Here is a 20,893-nt window from a genome sequence, read left to right on the forward strand (position 1 = left end):
TCCGAGCGAGAACCTCAACATCTTCATTTCTGCCGCCTCCAGTTCTGCTTCCTGTTTCTTCAGAGCCACCTTCTCTATTCGGTACATCATGGCCGGTCTCACCACTGTTTTATAAACTTTGCCCTTCATCCTAGCGGAGACTCTTCTGTCACATAGAACACCAGACACCTTCCGCCAACTATTCCACCCCGCTTGGACCTGTTTCTTCACTTCCTTACCACACTCTCCATTGCTCTGTATTGTTGACCCCAAGTATTTGAAGGCGTCCACCCTCGCTATCTCTTCTCCCTGGAGCTTCACTCTTCCTCCTCCGCCCCTCACATTCATGCACCCATACTCTGTTTTATTTCGGCTAATCTTCATTCCTCTCCTTTCCAGTGTGTGCCTCCATCTTTCTAATTGGTGTAGTTTTGTCATACGGGTAGTAAATATTGTCCACTGTTTATACATTAAAAAAGGGCCAGAGTTTGGTGAATGCAACATCTCTTTAGGGCACGATTTTTGTCATTTGCGTGTTGTTCTGTCTCTGCAACAGCTATAGAGTGCTACCTTACTTAGCCTCACAATGGCTAATCAAATTGGCCTCCGGGAAAACCAAGTATGTCTGCCATACCTAATGCATGAATGAAAATGAATTGAAGGATAAATGACCTTGAGCAAAATTATTTCTCGGTTCATCTGTAAACTGAAGATGCGCCACATGCTAAATGTAAATGGGAAAAATCCAGAACCATTCTAGTTGTCCATTCACTTTGTCCGACCTTTACACTTGAAATTAAGCGTGTTTCACTGAAACAAATTATTGCCACTGCTTAATTGAATATAAGTTGTGGAGTAAAACCTGGCCAAGAGTTTAAATGGAGGGCAAATACTGCCTTGAATCTTAATGATAGACGCTTACTTATCAACTTTATGTGGTATGCATATGTAGTGCACAGCCAGAATCTGAAATGCCTTTCCTCTTTTAATACCTTTTTTTTTCCCAGCAGTCCATCTGCTTTGAGGCCAGGCAGCTGTGTGGCGCACCGGGTGTGGATTCTGCTGGCAATGACCCACATGACCTTGGACGTCTCTGTCTGCAGCCCCCTTAGTCCAGGTTTGGGGATCAAACTCATGCCCAAGTCGGTGCCTCGCTCAAGACCTCGCCTGCAGCCCGTTTGGGACACGCCTAGCAAGATGCACTGGAGAACGGTGAGCCCTCTGGCCCGCAGACTTTTGAACCCTATCCCTGCACCCCAAGACAATAAATTAGGGATATGGCCAAAAGTCACAGTCCAAAAGCATCGGAGGACCCCGCACAAACAACCAACGCCGTGTAAGGAGTGTCGCTCGATGTACTCGGAAATGGAGACTGCTGATCCCGTGAATGCGGAATCTCCAGCAGCTTTTTCCAGTGGCAGCAGGGAGCACGCCGCAAGGTTTCTACTTAGAGCCAGAAGGGAGCTCAAATGGGAGAGCTTTGACAAGTCTCAGGAGGGCCGGACTACTACGGTGGCCGGATTTATCGACTGGGGACCCACAGGGACAGATAGTATAGATGAGGATGGCAGACCAGAGCCCAAAATGAACCCGCCTACTAGGGCCTCAACGACCACAGTGGCCACAACCACTAGCACTACTACGAGGCTCCCCCAAAGGACGTTCAATGTGGTGACTACACCGGAACCCAAGAGGCTAAGCACCACAAAGGCCACAAAAAGCTTTGGGGAGACTGTCAAGCCACCAAAGCCATATGGGGATACATCAGGTAAGGAATCAACATCTATTTGTTTGGTCCATCTTCCAACTAGCACAAAGATTTATTGGGCACAGAACACAGGTCACTGTTTTCTTTGAATTGCCTTTCAATTTTCACCTCTAACAAGAAATATGAGATTTTGTTTTCATTCCGCTTGATATTTTGTATATTGACTTTGTTCAGGTTGCATAAACGTGTCAAATTTACTCATGTCGGTGACACACGCATTGCATTCCGTTACTTTTTATTACAAATTGGAATTAAAATCTGGGTTTAGGATTGATTTTTATTTCCTCGGTCAACCCCCGCTGCCCCAAAGTGCAAATATCTTATTCACAATATACCACAGTATCTAGCACGCTATAATATATCAAGAGTGACTTTGCTTTTTTTAAGACATTTTCTATCAGTAATTGTATAAAAGGTGGCAATGCATTATTTATTTGCACTTTTTGCAAATTCACTCCGGCCTACAGCCTCCAGCCTTTGTCCCAAAGGTAGGACGGTTGGGTAGCCACATCGACAATGCACTCTATTTCTGTTTCTGCTATCTTTTTTTTTTTTTTTTTTTTTTTTTTTAGATGGATTAGTATATAAAATAGTTTTTTTTTATTCATCCATTGGTGATAACACCTTTTGAGATTTGGCAGATCGACTTCATATTTATATGTAGAGCGATGCACTTAAAAGAATCCTGTTTAACTGTCTTTTGTCAGGTATCTTTGATGTTGAGATGTAGACTTAAAATCTTTTCCACCGCGGTGGACGTCGACACTCTTCTTCTAATTTGTGTTTGTATGTAACAGTACTTATGATCTTAACGTGGGCCAACAACCTTCTGTTTTACTAAAGCTCTAGACAGTTCCTTTGTACTGAGGGCGCAGAAAAAAAAACTTGCTCTCGGAATATTAGATTAACACTTGCCTTAACGGACTAAGCTTGGACTAATTATCATGTTGAACAACATTTAAATGTGCTGTGGCTGCACGCCAGAGGGCAAACTGTCTTGTCAGCAGCATTTTGTTTGCCGTTTCGCATGATTGGGAGGTTAGTGGGAGATTTCAAAGTCCGGTATGATATTAATATAGTCGGCAACTAATAAGAGAGAGAGAGAGAGAAAAGGTAAGATTTTTCCAGGTGGGTGCCTGCTACTACATCAATGGACAGACTCATCAGAAAAAATGAATAGAATCCGTTTCTATCGCGAATCCCAGGTGTCTTCCTGTCGTAGAAAACGTTGCCCGCTCAAGACATGAACATGTCTGCCTCATGGTGACCCCGAGCTAGAGGAAATTACCGTACAACCTGCAACATCTTGGTTCTACGGGAAGCCTGCATGAGACTCACCTTTAACCCTCTCTGGACCAAATCAAATTTTGCAGAGAGAAACTTACTCTGGACATAAAATTTTAGATCTTATATATGTATATATTTAGATATTACCTGTTGCAAATTTGCAACCCCTGCCCGGAAAGGGTTAAATTATATCTGTATACGTTGTTTTGGGTTGGGTCAACTCTAAACAGATACCGTATGGGTCAACAGTCATTTAAATGATGGGGAAAAATGAACAGAACAATGATTGCAGACTACCATTTAGTTAGAGGTCCATGAGGCTCATTCGGCCGCAGCTGGAGTTTCTGCAGTCTTTAGTTTTTTACAGGAGCCGGTGAATGCCCTACTGCCAAAACCCAGCACTGGGTATTCCTTGACGTTCTCCCATTCGAGTACGAACCAGTACCCACACTGCTTAGCTTCTGAGACCAGAAGAGATCTGACAGATGTAGGGTCGCACTACCAATTTACTGTCGAAACGTTTTTGCAAAAAGATGTACTGTTTTTTTTTTTTTTTTTTTTTTTTTTGAGGGGGTGGGTGGGCTGTGTTCATGATGTCTGTTTCCTGTCTTTGTATTTTAGACTCTCAACAATATGCAACTAGCCTTAGTTGTTGTGGGACTTCTTGTCCATTAGATTTACCCTCACTGTTCCAACTTAACTATCATAAATATTTCAGGGGGCTGATTACAGATGCACTGTACATTCCATTCCATTTGATGTGGCCTACAATTTTTCTATTCCCTTAAAGCCAGAATCTTTCCATGACACTTCCCTGAATCAAAAAATGCACCACAGACCCTGCTGATTCTAACATTGAAAAAAAAAGTCTTAATACATTTGACCTCAGATTTAACTGATTAGTTTAATTGAAGAAACAGACAAGGTTGGACTGGAATCCCTTTGGACCATGATGTTCGCAGATATTGTGATGTGCAGTGAAAGCAGGGAGCAGGCAAAGGAACAATTAGAAAGATGGAGGCACGCACTGGAAAGGAGAGGAATGAAGATTAGCTGAAGTAAAACGGAATATATGTGCGTGAATGAGTGGGGCAGAGGAGGAAGTGTGAGGCTACAGCGAGAAGAGATGGCGAGGGTGGACGACTTCAAATACTTGGGGTCAACAATACAGAGCAATAATGAGTGTGGTAAGGAAGTGAAGAAACGGGTCCAAGCGGGGTAGAACAGTTGACGGAAGGTGTCTGGTGTTCTGCTAGGATGAAGGCCAAAGTTTATAAAAACAGTGGTGATGTATGGATTAGAGACAGTGGCACTGAACAAACAACAGGAAGCAGAACTGGAGGTAGCAGAAATGAAGATGTTGAGGTTCTCGCTTGGTGTGAACAGGCTGGATAGGATTAGAAATTAGAGGGACAGCCAAAGTTGTTTTGGAGACAAGGTTCGAGAGAGCAGACTTTCATATGGAAACCTTTGGTGTAATAGAAAGAATTTGTAATGACGTTTCCAGTATAGGAAGAATTAGAAGGTTTGAGCTGACTAAAGGCTATTTGGAGCACTACGCGGTGACCCAGCTGGCTATTAGCCTGCTACATGGATCTCAGTAGCGTGAGCCCTGTGTAAAACCAGAGAATAGATCATGTTCAGAGGCGAGAGAGTGAATATATTGGTAGAAGGGTGCTGACAGGGCAAGCCGAAAGGAAAATAAGTTTAATTGTAGAAACTGCAGTGGATTGTGTGAAAAATACTTCTTATAACTTTACATAAGAATCCTGTCACTGCCGATTAGGAAAAAAAAAGGTACTTATCATAATTAGTCAGGCTCTCAGTAACTGTGAGATTACAGTATGCGCAGTCACCCTTGCACTAAATAAGCTGCATGAGTCAAACTGACTCATGAATAACGTCAGCAGTCAGCACAAATGAAAGCCACTAATGTGCTTTGTCTCAATGAATAAGCATGCCTATAATGTGACCGTAATTATCTGATCTGCGCTTATGGCTGTCTGCGATGTACTTGGTGGGCGGGTGTTTAGTGCACAATTCCAAAATTCGTTCTGAAAACCGCCCTTCTGACAACAACGTAATTGGTGCGCAGTGGATGTATTACCCAGACGTCAGTCGACATATCCGCAAAGCAAGTATTATATGAATGAAGTTTGAAAAGCAAGCTTCTGAGGATCCGATCCTAAGTTTTTGCCTCCCCAAATTATGTCTCTGTACATTACGTCACATTTTCCTCACTCCTCAGTAAACGCACCGTTCGGACAACCGAGGAATCCTCGTTAAATTTGTTGTGGAAATTTTCTCTCACTCTTCATAGTAATTACTAACCACCTATTATTTTTATTTGCAATGCCACAATCCAGATCCAGTATGTCCAATAATCGCAGGATGACGATCACTTTGGCCCGTTTTTCCACTGTGCGGACCTTGATCCCATAGTTTTAAATATCGCCATTCATATTCCATCGAGTTGAGCTTGAAAAACCAAACATGAATCCTTGCTAAAATTAAAAATTTCATATTCTGCAATTACATTCTATTTACGTCAGGTGCACCCAAGCTCCCGGCAAGTGAATATATGTGGCTATTAAATACAATATAATATACATTAATTGGACACTCTAAATTGCCCCTAGGTGTGATTGTCAGTGTGATTGTTGTCTGTCTCTATGTGCCTTGCGATTGGCTGGCAACCAGTTCAGGGTGTACCCCGCCTCCCGTTTGATGACAGCTGGGATAGGCTCCAGCACTCCCCGCGACCCTCGTGAGAATAAGCAGCAAAGAAAATAAATAGATGGATGGATAATATAATTTGAGGCGGCACAGTGAGCAGCTGTAGCGCGTTGGCCTCACAGTTCTGAGGACCCGGGTTCAATCCCGGCCCCGCCTCTGCGGAGTTTGCATGTTTTCCCCGTGCCTTCGTGGGTTTTCTCCGGGCACTCCGGTTTCCTCCCACATCCCAAAAACATGCAACATTGGCTGGACTCTCTAAATTGCCCATAGGTGTTATTGTGAGTGCGACCGTAGTATGTCTCGATGTGCCCTGCGATTGGCTGGAAACCAGTTCAGGGTGTGCCCCGCCTCCTGCCCATTGACAGCAATCATCTACCGTCATGCACGAGACTTACGCCCAAGCTACCCTGAGAATGCCCGACCTCGGCAGATCTTGGAAGCGAAGCGGGTTCGGCCGTGGTTAGTACTTGGGTGGGAGACGGCCTCTTCCCTCCCTGGCTAAAAGGCAGAGGGGTTGCGTCGGGAAGGGCATCCGGCGTAAAACTGTGCTAAAGAAATATGCGTTCCTCTGAGTTGACACACTGTGGCGACCCCTAACGGGACAAGCCGAAAGGAAAAGAAGAAGATCTACCATCATACGTGACATTATGGAACACATGTCTCCTAGAATCCTGAAGCGTTGAGAGGTGATTAAGAAAGTGGACGCTGCTTGAGTAAGTGAGTTAAACGAGTAGAATAAATACACAAAGTCGGCGTTCCCCGTGGAGTGAAGGGACGACATGTAAAATGAACATTAAATTTCAGTTAAAAGAAGCACATTCACTGAGCACGGAAATGGTGGGTTCAAGCGGTTTTGTGGTCGGACCCGTGAAGTCATAGAACAACGAGGCCTCTTGGACAATGATAGAGAGCAAAAACACACGGAGCTGCAGAAACCGCTTCTACCCTCGGTTGCCCTGGACGTCCAATTAATTTGTCCGTGATCAGAACCGCCGATTGAAACTGGATGAAAATGAATCCCCCTCTTCCGGATGTTTAATCCAGACCCAAACGCTGATGTCTGTTGACAGGCGAGGCGAGTCACACCCCCTTTTGCTCGATTTACACCCAGCCAGGAGGACATTAAGAGCCCAGAGTGTGCAGATGCTCTTTTAACTGTCTGTACGTCCTTTGCTCAGCAGTTTCTTCATGGGTTGACAGAGAGTCGAAGTGCCTAAGGCAAGCCTGGTCCAGATGCTGCCCCCCCTAAAGCAAGAGATGATGCCAGCTATTTTTTGATACAACTATTAGATCGGGAAAACAGTCTTTAGAATATTTAGCTTTCTAATGTCTATGTGCTAATGGCCCCGTCACACCATGACGTTCTGGTCAGCGTTCGATAGCGTTTGAGGAAACGTTGGTAGTCGCTCATGGTCGCCGGGATAGTGCCAGAAGAGCTTTGTCTGAGCGCTAGTGAACGTCAATGATCGCTGGGAATCGGCAGAGAACGCCGGTCCGGAAAAAAAGTTTTGAACGTGCACAAAAGTTCTCAACGAGACCAGCGTTCATCGGCGTTTAATTTTAAACGCTGCAGAACGTTCAAGAACGTTCGTGGAACGTTTTACTAACGTTCGCCGAGCGTTGCACGCGTTTGGCTATCGTTAGTCAGTCGTAACTTAATCGTAAATCGTTTGCTTTGCAGTGAACGACTCACTGGCGACCTGCCAACGACCACTGAACTATCCCCTAGCGCACACAGCGTCATTGAGCGTCGTTCGAGCATTTCCCGAACGTCCATGCATATGGGTATATAAACCGATGCTTTGCAGCGCTAGTTGCTGAGTCCGCACTCCACCTTTTTTTCGTCTAGGCGGCATGATGCTGACTGTTCAAACTCACGAGAACAGCTCAAGTGACTATGAAATTTCCAACGTTTTCGTTCCCGTTCCACTGTAAAAATTCCACGCCAGCAAAACGCTATTCTGTCGTTATTCACCCGTTAGTCACACGCTCGTCTAACGTTGTCAAATCGCTCGTCGCGCGCCAATGACACGTTAGCACGCGCTAATTGTTTTTAGGGGTATCTTATTTGGTCGCTTTTACACGCTTTTCGTGCGTTAGACACATGTTAATCACACGCCAGATGTGTCATTCTCATTTGAGAACGCTGAAAAATAGAACGATTGAAATGTTCAGAGAACGTTGACCAGAACGCCATGGTGTGACGGAGCCTGAACCAGTGAACATCATCTTAACTTTTCCTCTCTTGTTCTTTGTTCTTGTTGCTATGTTCTTCCTTGTTCTCTGTTTTCCGTTCGTTATGTCGAACCAGGGCGGAACCGACTGCTGGAGAAAAATTTCTTGTGTGTTTTACACACTTGGCTGATTCTGATTCTGATCTCAGCACAGTTGTTGTTGTTGTTGTTGTTGTTGTCCTTTCGGCTTGTCCCTTTCGGGGTCACCACAGCGTATCATCTCAGATGGACGCATATATATGTTTGGCACAATTTTGTACAGAACTTATTCCAGTTTATACACGACTGACACTGAAAAACGAGTTCAGAAAATCCAGAGACATTCCACCATCTTGTTGAAAATACCGAAGATAAAATAACATTCGAATAATTGGTTATTCAATTCCCCGTTAGTCCACACAAGTTAGTTGCAGTATACGAAGTATTTAATGAACGCAGACGCACATGATCACACACTTGAGATGCCGCCAAAGTAGCGATACACCCCAGCTTCCTCTTTTTTTTTTGCCCTCCTTTTGAGAATTTTCCATCCACGCCGACTGAATGATTCAGCGCCGTCCACGGCCGCGAGAGCGATGCATCGTAGCGCAATTGTTTCTGATCTCTCCTTCAACCTTTCCCTCGCCTCTCTGCCTCTCTCAGCAGTCTTGTCCTTCAGTAAGTGTTTTAGATTGCCTGGTGGCTCAGTGGAAATCAGTATAGATTGACACTTTGACACAGACGTTAATTGCCAATTCCTAACTATCAGCATGCTGCCTTCGACGGGAAGTCTTTCCCTCACCTGTCCTGTCAAGGTTTCTGGCTGTGGCGGAGGTGATTTGGGATGAGTTACAAAGTGTATTAGGGTGTATTAAATATGTCTCCGTCCCCTGCTTTATTTCTGTGAGCGGCAATAACATTTAAAAAGGGGCGTTCCTCCCATTATTCAAGAGTTTTGTGAGCAAATGCCGCGTGGGTGTTGTTGCCATTAGTTTGAAGCGGCTCTTATCACAAATGCTAGCGATTACTCACTGATAGCCTAGCATACGCACAAAATTAAAGCTGTTTGACACTCGTAACTCATTTGCTCGGTAATTTCACACCCGCCGCCCATCATGTGGTCATATCTTCCCATTAATGCGCCGTCATGCATTTTAGCAAATAAACTGCCCCTACTTCCAGATAGTCGGTTGATATTTTGAATTCATCGTCACTGTCTCACAGATTTTTGCGTAGGACACAGGGCACATATTTTCCTTGGAATGTGCTCATATTCCGTGTTTATAGCTCACCTGAGGTCTCAGCATAGACTATTGATACCCACACTATTTTTAAGTGTGGGTGTGCTGTTCTTTTCTGTCATTGGTAATACAGGACAGTGCGAGTGTCATGTCAGACTGAGCTAAGGAAAGACAAGGCGGTTTTACTGGAAACCGTAAAAACCGCAAGCATGGGAAAATACACAAAAAAGCTTAATAGTGCTCCAGCATGTTTGGCTTGAAGTCCGGGCTCCGCTCTCTGACCCAAGTCTGCAGATCTCAGAGAACCTCCCGAGTTTATATTCCATGAGCCCTCCTTTAATGTTTTCAAGACCGAAACCGTTCAGTGCTTTATGGACCAGAAGCAAAAGTTTAACGTCTATTCTATAGCGACTGCGAGCCCGTGTAAAGACAAGCAAGACAAGCACTGGAGTGAAAATTTAGGACATGATCACAGTCAGTGGTGAGATTGTGCTGTAAAACGAGAATAGAACCATCTGCTTAAATTTCCATTTTCCCGAGTTGTGCTATTTCTAGTACTCTAATAATTGTCAAATGTTCCCGCCATTATTGAGGATATGTGGCAAGAAATAAACAAAAATAAACACAAATGGTAACATTAGAGATGAGGGACCAAGTCCTGATGCAAATTGGAAAAATCTGCAATGTTCATAGTTGCATTTATGAGTGGTTTAACCCAAAGTATTTTGCAATGTACATACCCTGAAAATGTTAATATTATTTGAAAATGATCTTGCATATGATTGGATTTCCAAAAATGCACTTGAAGTGCAAGAACACACTCATGCATATGTTGCCACTTCGCATCCCCATTGACGTTGCCTGTTGCTTACTTTCCTGGTAGACATTTCATTACGGCTTAGATACATACAGTAAATGTATTAATTACATACGTCTTATCGCCACTTCAGTCTCCAATAACTGCCAGCAGTTACCAGCTAATCAAATGTTACCCAAAGTTAGCTAAGAGCTGGTGTCCAATTCTAGCTACTTCACTGCTAAACAAACAAATTGTGAATTAGTGAGTTTTTCACTGAAGACTTGTTTGTCACGTTGCACAGAAAACAAAACGGAAACAAAAACAAAAAAAAACATGGCGGCACGGTGACACAGATACTAAAGGCTCCGTCACACCATGACGTTCTGGTCAACGTTCTCTGAACATTTCAATCGTTCTATTTTTCACCGTTCTCAAATGAGGATGAAACATCTGGCGTGTGATTAACGTGTGTCTAACGCACGAGAAGCGTGTAACAGTGATCAAATAAGATACCCCTAAAAACCATTAGCGCGTGCTAACGTGTCACTGGCGCGCGACGAGCGATTTGTCAACGTTAGACGAGTGTGTTGAGTGCGTGACTAACGGGTGGATAACGACAGAATAGCGTTTTGCTGGCGTGTCATTTTTACAGTGGAACGGGAACGAAAACGTTGGAAATTTGACTAACGATAGCCAAACGCGTGCAACGCTCGGCGAACGTTAGCAAAACGTTCCACGAACGTTCTTGAACGTTCTGCAGCATTTAAAATTAAACGTTGATAAACGCTGGTCTCGGTGAGAACTTTTGTGCACGTTCCAAACTTTTTTTCCGATTCCCAGCGATCATTGACGTTCACTGGCGTTCAAACGACGCTCTTCTGGCGCTATCCCGGCGACCACCACCGTTTCCTCAAACGCTATAGAACGCTGACCAGAACGTCATGCTGTGACGGGGCCTTAAAGCGTTGGCCTCACGGATATGAGGTCCCGGGTTCAATCCCAGACCCGCCTGTCTGGGGTTTGCATGTTCTCCCCGTGCCTGCATGGGTTTTCTCCGGACACTTTGGTTTCCTCCCACATCCCAAAAACATGCAACATTAATTGGACACTAAATTGCCCCTAGGTGTGATTGTGAGTGTGGCCGTTTATCTCTGTGTGCCCTGCGATTGGCTGGCAACAAGTTCAGGGTGTACGCCACCACCTGCCCGTTGACAGCGGGGATAGGCTCCAGCACTCCCCATGTCCCTTGTGAGGATAAGATGTGAATCCAAAGGGGCTTACTGCACTCTCCACTCTCCACTTTGCACTTGCAGACAGTTTTTTTCTTAGATATTTGGGAATTCCATTGGTTAATCCACCGTTTCATTTTTTAAAAATAGATCATGTCATCTAACAGTCCAACAACCTGCACTAGCAAAATTTCCGATTACTTTGTACATTTATTAACAGCGCTGTGAAGTTTTATATTCAACTCAAGATCTTTTTATTAAATTAAGTAGCGAGCGGTGGGCATAATCCATTTCTGCAGTATCCTTTGTCATGTACATCAAAGCGCCGCGAAGGCTGCGACGGAGACTGCGATGCTCGCTGCCCACAGGTCCCCTCTGTACCCTTCATTTTTATCGACGTTATCATCTCCTCGGCCTCTTTTTACTTGGCAGCAATTTTACCAAACGGCCTATCTTTAAAGGAAAGGGTCTGCCAAATGGGATTTTGCAAACTGACTGCCGGCGCACAATGAGTTTTACATAGCCGGGGCAAATGCTCCTCCCCTTTCCTCCCCTCGTTCCTTTGGGGCGGGGGGGGGGGGGGGGAGATGAATGAGTATAAAACTTATGATAGACAGATAGATAGATAGATAGATAGATAGATAGATAGATATAGATAGATAGATAGATAGATAGATAGATAGATAGATAGATAGATAGATAGATAGATATTCTTTCTTCAATTTTGCCCGACATACTGTATACTGTTAATTCTGTTGAAGTTTCATTATTTATTAATATGAAATGTGCTTCTCCAACTGAAGGCCTCCCCAGCGCTAAACGACATTCTACTAATCGTCGGCCGCGCCATGGAACAATGCTGGCCACGGTCGTGGAGAATACGACATGCGGTGTCTTTGCTGAATTTCATTGTTTGCGGTTTGACAAGATAGATGCAGTCTATGTATTAGATTTGCTGTGTCGTGGCTGCGAATAGAGCTCGTGCACGTGACGTCAGCATTTTCACGCCGCCATATTGCCGGTCAAACGGAGCCGCTCGACATTGCGGGAGACGTCGAACCGGAGGGGAATATTTACAATACCTGAGACCTGTTGCGCTGTTGGTTGTCACAACAGACGACACAGATATTCAAAGAGATCATTCTATGGAATACCTGCGGAAAAGTCCAGAAAATATCGATTGATTTTGGCAATTAAACATGATTGACTGTGCCCAACCAAAATATACACACGCCTGTGTACCGATCGCTTCATTTCAGGTATGAATTATTCTTCTCAAACACAAATTACCAAGAAGTATTTATAATGCCAAGTTGGCTCATTTGAGAACAATGCGTATTAAAAAAAAACTGTCACAGAGGTTTACGGAGGTTAACGTGTGGCCGCAATCGCTTCCGAGTAGGTTCCGTGAAGATGACTGCGTCCTCATTTTTTTTTTCAATCATAGTTAACGAATGCAAGTTTGTGTAAAACCAGGGGTCGTTTATTTAAATATTGGTATTTGTATTTGTATACTAGCTAAAAAGATCGATGGATTCCGGCAAAGGTTAACGTATGGCCGAACACGCTTTCGCGTTCGCGAGGCGTCGACCTGTCACTTACGTGGGATTTATTCCTGATGAGAACAGATCCACTAATGAAGTATTTGTATGCGTCCAGACTTTTATATGCTTTCAAACATTTCCGTGTAAATCTCGACGACTTACTCACCAAATCCATGTGTATATCCATTTGTCCAAGACAAGCGGAAGCGAATTAACAGTCCAATTTCTTATCGCCGAAAACATTGACTTGGCCATTAAAAGACGGATCCTTGATGCCGAATTTATCAAATTTTTCTTCGTACCTTCATTTATTTTCACCTTCTAAATGTCTAACGGTATCGGACAAGACTCTGGGCGTCGTGCTATGAGACATGTTTTCGTGTCGTCGCCAACCGACTTAACATTGTCAGACCGGCGATATGGCGACGTAAACAAAAGGCACGCCATTTTATGACGTAGGTGCACGAGCTCTATCGCCCCTTCTACACAGATCATCCAGATAAAATGAAACCACGCTGGACCGTTGGGAGCTCGGCTATTGATCAAGGTCAGGGGCTCGCTTTGTGGCTGAGTTTGGACAGATGCTAACTTATGCAGTTAATGTAAGTCACGGCCGAGAGCGTATGAAGGAAATGCAAATGACTCGTCGGGAGTTAATTTGCCTTTCCCGTGGCAACGGACTCCTGATTGCAGCTGGAAGTTGAGGCTTTCCCTTGCCAAGCAGAGATATCATTCATCCGAGGTTGACTCGGACCGGAGAAGTTTATAATCCGAGAGGAGGCTGTCCAGCCGGGCAGCTTTTTTTTTTTTTCCCCCAAAATGACTGCGCTGCACTTCCCTTTTGAGCTTTCCAAAGACAAATTGGCTCCGATCAGTCCCGCTTAGACAGCCGGCTGATGGAGAGGTGAGAAGTAGAAGGCCCGCTGAGGCCTTTTCATCATGACGCCTCTTTTCTTTCTCTCTTCTCCTCTCGAAACATGTCACCTGCTGCAATGTGTCATTCTGTCCGATGTCACTCACCCACACGCAGCATCGGTGAATATGAAACAATACATTTATGCATAAAATATAAACTCGGGCGTAAATGTCGTTTTTTTTTTGGTTGTTTTTGCAAATAATATTTGGATCACAGAATAAACGCAAAGTTTGTTAAAAGTGAAGGTCACCAATTCAAAATGACTGATGCGCCGAAATGAAAATTCTTGGCTGCAAACTAAAACACGTCAAAGAATGATGCCAATTATTATTTTCATTCATTTTGACTTTGTAACAACCGCAGTAAAAATCCTATAGCAATATTTTTTTCTTCTATCTATTCATGTAAATATCACAATATGAACGAAATCACTATCCGCATTATTTTTCTCTTGAGGCCAGAATTATTGTGGAAAACATGGATTAATACAATCTGTCAAATTTACTGAGCGCTTCTCGTGTTTATCAAAGTTTCCAATGTTAATTTGGGAGATGTTATCAATATTGTTTTTGTGATCATCCCAGCCCTCATTTCAGACATTTTGAGCGAGACCGAAGCGCTCACAGAACACGCCACCTCGTCGTTGCATCATCAAATCCTGTTTCGCAGCTCCTCTTTCGGCAACAGAACTACTGCGATCGAAACCCCAAAATGTGCTTTTGGGCAATTTTTAGCGATACATTTTTGGTGTCTGAAAATTCACTGCATCACAAACAAAAAATAATCTAAAAGATGGGCCGGATGTTTCAATGATGTAAAGGATTTGCTTTTGTTCCGCTTGTGTTCTTTTGTTAATATTTAATTCATTTTTATTTCATCCATCCATTTTCTTTGCCGCTTATCCTCATGAGGGTCGCTGGGAGTGCTGGAGCCTATCCCAGCTGTCAAGGGGCAGGAGGCGGGGTACACCCTGAACTGGTCGCCAGCCAGTGGCAGGGCACGTAGTGACAAACAGCCGCACCCACAATCACACCTAGGGGCAATTTTGGTCATCCAATTAATGTTGCATGTGTTTTGGGATGTGGGAGGAAAGCAGAGTGCCCACCCGGAGAAAACCCACATTGGCACGAAGAGAACATGCAAACTCCACACAGGCAGGTCCGGGATTGAACCCGGGACCTCAGAACTGGGAGGCCAACGCTTTACCAGCCGAACAACCGTGCCACCGCTTGTGGATCATTTAAAAAATATTCCAAAATGAACGATTTAACATCCACTCAATACGCTTTACCAGCTGCTCCGTGCCACCTCGTTTTTATTTATTCGTGTTAAGCGGTTGAAATTTTAAAATGTTTTATTAAAATTTATTAAAGGAATTTGTTCAAAGAAACATTTTCTCCAGGGAGTAAGCCCCTTATTTCCCCCCCAGTGTGGATGTATGTGGAAATTAATACTGTTACTCTATTTTACGTATACATTTATGAAAACTGATTTGATTTTTTTTCCTTTTTTTAAATTGTGTCACAGAGGACTTTTTGAGCTTCCTCTGTGTTTTATTCGTATTTTCATGGAAGGGTGTTTTTTTTTTTTTTTTTTTTGAGAATTCGTGTCGATCGGTAGAACAGAATCGAATTTCTAGATTGGTGAGACAAAGAAATGTTGCTAACAGAATTACATATCTACAAGAAAGAAACATTAAATATGGATTTTGCATGAGATATTACAGCCACACCCTGTGAAGGAAGGACGAGACAAGATAGGACAGGACAAGGGCTGGAGATGAAGCCCTCGTGAAGGAACTGGAATGTGCTCGGATTCATTATAGAAGTCTACAGAATGACAATATAAATAGTGCGACACATAACCAAATTGCGTATACATGAGTTATAATAAGTGAGTAGTCCCACACCCAGTGAAAGTATCCCAGGGGTGTGTGCTAGCTAACTGTGAAACCAATTCATTGAAAAGCCAATTTCCTGACAGAAATGTCCGATAAGTGCTATGCATGCAACATGGAGGCGAAGGACATCGCCCAATCAATTGAGGACAAGAACACTGATTTGAAGTCATTTGCTTTGTACTGTATATATGTAATCCATCCATTTTCTGAGGCGCTTATCCTCACGGGGGTTGCCGGAGTCCTGGAGGCTACCCCTGCTGCCAACGGGCAGGAGGCGGCGTCCACCCTGAACTGGTGGCCGGCCAATCGGATGCCACATAGAGACAAACGGCAACATTCACAATCACACCTACGGGCAGTTTAGAGTCTCTAATGGGATGCGGGAGGAAACCGGAGTGCCTACCTGGAGAAAACCCACGCGGGCAAGGGGAGAACATGCAAACTCCACACAGGCGGGGCCGGGATTGAACCCGGGACCTCAGAACTGTGAGGCCAACGCTTTCCAGCTGATCCACCATGCCTCCGCTTCGTACATGTAAAAGGGAAATGTATTTTTTTACGTGTGATTTTTCTGATTTTATTGGAGGATACTTAATCAAATCTACTAATATTAATGTATACATATATATATATGTATTTTTTTTGTTTGTTTGTTCTTGTCATGACTGTATTTTAGGTTTGGCTGTTCACCAGATAATCACTATCACTGTGTCTCTCATTATGGTCATCGCAGCCTTGATCACAACACTCGTCCTTAAAAACTGGTAGGAAAGTCTCCTTTCTTTATGCTCGTGATAAGGAAATCCGCAGAAAACCTCACCATCTTCTTCGGAAAAGGTGTGATTTCAGGCACAAGGTATGATTTTATTTTGGTTTCTTGTCTTTGGTGCGTGTTTTTGTAGCTGTGCACAGTCAGGAAATGGCCGCCACAATAGCCATCAGCGCAAGATCCACCAGCAGGAAGAAAGCTGCCAAAACCTGACGGATTTCACGCCAGCCAGGGTTCCCAGCAAGGTGGACATCTTCACTGCCTACAATGACAACATGCAGTGCTCTCACGAGTGCGTCCGGACCGCTGTGCCCATCTACACTGACGAGATGATCCAGCAGACGCCCGTCTACAAGACTTCTTACAATGGAAACAGGTACGTGAGGGGAAGTCCCCCGCCGTACTCGTGTTAGCCATTCAAACAATCGCTACCATTTTATGTACTATTGTTATGATGGCATTCCTGAGGATTTGACCAAATATTTTGGTCTCAAAATCTTGAGTCTGGCCATACTGCCGGTCAAGCAAAGCATTGCTCGATGCTAAGCCGGTTGGAGACGAGGCGAAAATACGTCTTGTAGCACGACGCCCAGAGTTTTTCTCCGAAACCGTTAAACATTTAGAAGGTGATAATAAACGAAGATACGTGGAAAAATGAGAGACACTTGGCATAGAGGAGCCACATTTAATGCCGAAGTCGATGTTTTCGCCGATAAGAAATTGGACTGTTAACCCGCGTCCGCTTGTTTTGAACAACTGGATTTGCGCATGTATCTGGTGATTAAGTCGTTGAGATCTACACGGAAGAGTTTGAAAGCGTAGAAAAGTCTGGACGCATACAAATACTTTGTTGCTGGATGTGTTCTCAATCTCGAATAAATCCAACATCGTGGTGGCGCCACTCATATTTTTTTCAATACAAATACCGATATTTAAATAAATGACGCCTGGTTTTACTTAAACTGGCATTCATTAACTATGATGGGGGGGAGAGACAGCAAGTCGCCTCTTCCATACACGATGCTTATTCTTCTCCGTGACAGCTGTTTTTTTTTTCACATATACATTATTCTCAAATGAGTCCAATGCGTATTTATAAAGGAGAAAATAAACCGCTGGGATAGGCTTCAGACCCCGTACACGGAAGCGTGTTGCAGCTACACATTCTACGTAAACCTCTGTGTGACCGACGGTTTATTTTCTTTTTTTGAATATGCATTGGACTAGTTTGAGAATAATGCATATTTAAATAAAAAAAAAAAATAAAATCTGCCAGTGAGAGGTTTACCGAAGTTTAACGTGTGGCAACAACACGCTTCCGTCCACGTTGGAGACGACTCCCTGTCTTTTTTTCTTTTTTTTAACGCATTGTTCTCAAATGAGCCAACTTGGCATTATAAATAGTTCTTGGTAATTTGAGATTGCGAAGAATAATTCGTACCTGTAATGAAGCGATCGTTACACAGGCATTTGTGTATTTGGTTGGGCACCAGCCATCACATTTAATTGCCGAAATCCATTGATTTTTTTCTGGTCTTTTCAGCTTGTATTCCATAGAATGATCTCTTTGAATATCTGTCTCATCTGTTGTAACAACCAACAGCGCAGCAAGTCTCGCGCATTGTGAATATTCTGCTCGGGTTCAATGTCCCCCACACTGTCAAGCAGCTCTTTTTGACGGTGAAAAATGGCGGCGTGAAAATGGGGACGTCACGTGCACGAGCTATATAGCAGACTCACACCATTGACACTTTTTCACAGGTTTTTATCATTTGCAGTTAAAAGTAATTTCCAATTGTTTGAAACGTGTTTGAAGGGGAGCTGTTGCTCCGTGACGTCCGTTCGCCATCCATTATGCTGTCATCATTCACCTCTTCAATCATTCAGTTCTGTGTATTTTAATTGCAGTGTTACCTTTAAGTGCCTTGACAGTTAAATATTGCATAAAAGAAAGAGTTAGAATCAAGAACGGATCGTTTTCATTGCCTGTGACCTCGAGCAGACTTTGATCAACATCAGTATTTCATCTGATTATTGTGATTTTTCAGATTTGTCTGGCTTGACAAACCAAGAAATTACATAATGCATTGGGAAAAAAGATGACATGCTGTCGGGACAACCCGAAAGGTTTAAGAAGAAGAATTCTAAAATGCCCATTCAATGATCTTATGGCTCCGTCACACCATGACGTTCTGGTCGGCGTTCTATAGCGTTTGAGGAAACGTTGGTAGTCGCCCATGGTCGCCGGGATAGCGCCAGAAGAGCGTAGTTTGAACGCTAGTGAACGTCAATGATCGCTGGGAATCGGCGGAGAACGCCGGTCCGGAAAAAAGTTTTGAACGTGTACAAAAGTTCTCACTGAAACCAGCGTTCATCAATGTTTAATTTTAAACACTGCAGAACGTTCAAGAACATATTACTAAGGTTCGCCGAGCGTTGCACGTGTTTGGCTATCGTTAGTCAGTCGTAACTCGAGCTTTACTTGGTTCTTACTTAATCGTTTGCTTTGCAGTGAACGACTCAGTGGCGACCTGTCAACGACCACTGAACAATCCCCTAGCGCACACAGCGTGTAACTAAACTCAAACGAACGTCCTTTGGCGTCCATTGAGCGTCATTCGAGCGTTTCCCGAACGTCCATGCATATGGGTATAAAAACCGATGCTTTGCATTCTTACTTGCACCGCTACTTGCTGAAGTCCGTTCCCTAACTTTTTTTCTTCTCTGCGGCATGATGCTCACTGTTCTAACTCACGACAACAACTGAAGTGACTATGAACTTTCCAACGTTTTAGTTCTGGTTCCACAGTAAAAATGACACGCCAGCAAAACGCTTTTCTGGCGTTATTCACCCGTTTAGTCACACGCTCAACGCGCTCGTCTTACGTCGCGCCCCAATGACACGTTTGCACACGCTAATGGTTTTTAGGGGTATCTTATTTGGTCGCTGTTACACGCTTCTTGTGCGTCAGACACACGTTAATCACACGCCAGATGTGTCATCCGCGTTTGAGAATGCTGAAAAATAGAACGATTGAAATGTTCAAAGGATGTTGACCAGAACGTTATGGTGCGACAGAGCCTTTAATGTTTGACGTGTGATGAATCCTCGTTCGATACCACATGAGAAACTTACACGGTGAACTTGATCTTGCAGTTGAAAAGTAACCTATGTTGAGACGTACAGTCCAGGTATGTGTGAAAAAGGAACCGATACAAACCAGAAGGGACCTCGTAGAACCCCGAGAGCGCTGGGCAGGCTGTACGCCATGCACACGGAGTCGCACACGGGGATTGAAATCTACCTGGCGCCGCTGTTGTTGTTGTTGTTTTTGTTCTGTATAATGAGTCAGTCACATAGATATGCTGAAATGAGCAATGAATTCTCTGAAGGAATATTTTCTGCTTGGCAGCAATTGCAAACAGGTACCGTGTATTTTTTTTTTTTTTTTCGAAAAGTCAACTTCATCTCTCGGAAGGCAGGCAATGTAACATTTGACAAGCGCGCTATATCCACGTCTAATAAAAGCGAGTCTACGCGGCAACCTCACACTTGAATCCATGTTTAAATGTTAACTGCGTAAGCATTCTGCGGGCGTGGGTGACATTAAGATGGCCTTTTTGGAGTTTCGTACCTTCAACATTGTGTGCGCCGAGAAGCTTCTTAGTTTTAACAGCGTTGTTCACTGTCAGAGCGGATAACGGTTACTGTCATTCGAGCTGCCGGGCATGCGAAGATGGTCACACTTGCTTATTGTATCCAAAGCTCGCAACAGATTTATTATGCTGGCAGTGAGGGAAGAGTAATTCATCTGCTACAAACAGTCCAAAGTGTCTTCAATAATTAAACACCCTGCCTACAAAGTCTACTGCCGGTAAATATGTACACCATGATTTCTGTTGCTTGCGACCCATTAGTTATCCAATTATGATAATTGCCCACATATACAGTAAGTGCCCAGTAGACGGTACACTTTATTACTGTCCAATAAAAGTGCGTCGTATTTGGACGCTGCGAAACGATGTTCTAATGTATTGCAACTGGACTCGCAGGCCTTCCCCCTCTGAAAGACAACTGATTCCTGTCGCCTTCGTGTCAGAGAAATGGTTCGAGATCTCCTGTTGACAACCTTTGCCGAGCCTTGTTCCGTTCCCTCGGGAGGAAGAGGATTCCCGAATTCACGCTTTGGTACGTACTGTGCCGTTATTTCAAAGAATGTTTGATATTTTATCAGTGTGTGCTTCCTACTTTCCTGTCTAAGGATTACGTACCCAATCTTGACAATGTGATGTTAAATCCTTTCTCATTTAAGAGTGTTTTTCAGAAGATTTTTGTCGACGATTACGAATTTTCAGGGCCGCCGCCATTTTCGCGAGTCACATGATGTACGTGGGCGTATGTGACGTGTACCGTGCCGTTCCAAACGCTAGATTACACGGGACGCCATTATGCCCGGTGCTGATTTGGTGGTACCACTACACCACAGGTGTCAAACTCAAGGCCCAGGGGCC

General features: G+C 43.9%; 1 protein-coding gene across 2 annotated transcripts in view; it reads left to right on the top strand.

The window, feature by feature from the left end:
• The window catches only part of ajap1 (adherens junctions associated protein 1), a 77,318-nt gene extending 56,761 nt beyond the window's left edge, over positions 1-20,557 (top strand). For both annotated transcript variants that reach the window (XM_061809798.1, XM_061809791.1), the window contains exons 3-6: positions 987-1,747; positions 16,289-16,376; positions 16,515-16,757; positions 20,435-20,557. In XM_061809798.1, coding sequence (XP_061665782.1) covers positions 987-1,747; positions 16,289-16,376; positions 16,515-16,757; positions 20,435-20,507 — 1,165 coding nt within the window. In that variant the 3' untranslated portion in view covers positions 20,508-20,557. The remainder of the gene's footprint in view (positions 1-986; positions 1,748-16,288; positions 16,377-16,514; positions 16,758-20,434) is intronic.
• Positions 20,558-20,893: the final 336 nt, after the last annotated feature.

Source organism: Syngnathoides biaculeatus, chromosome 2, assembly GCF_019802595.1.
Source record: "Syngnathoides biaculeatus isolate LvHL_M chromosome 2, ASM1980259v1, whole genome shotgun sequence".
In the NCBI taxonomy this organism is placed as follows: Eukaryota; Metazoa; Chordata; class Actinopteri; order Syngnathiformes; family Syngnathidae; genus Syngnathoides; species Syngnathoides biaculeatus.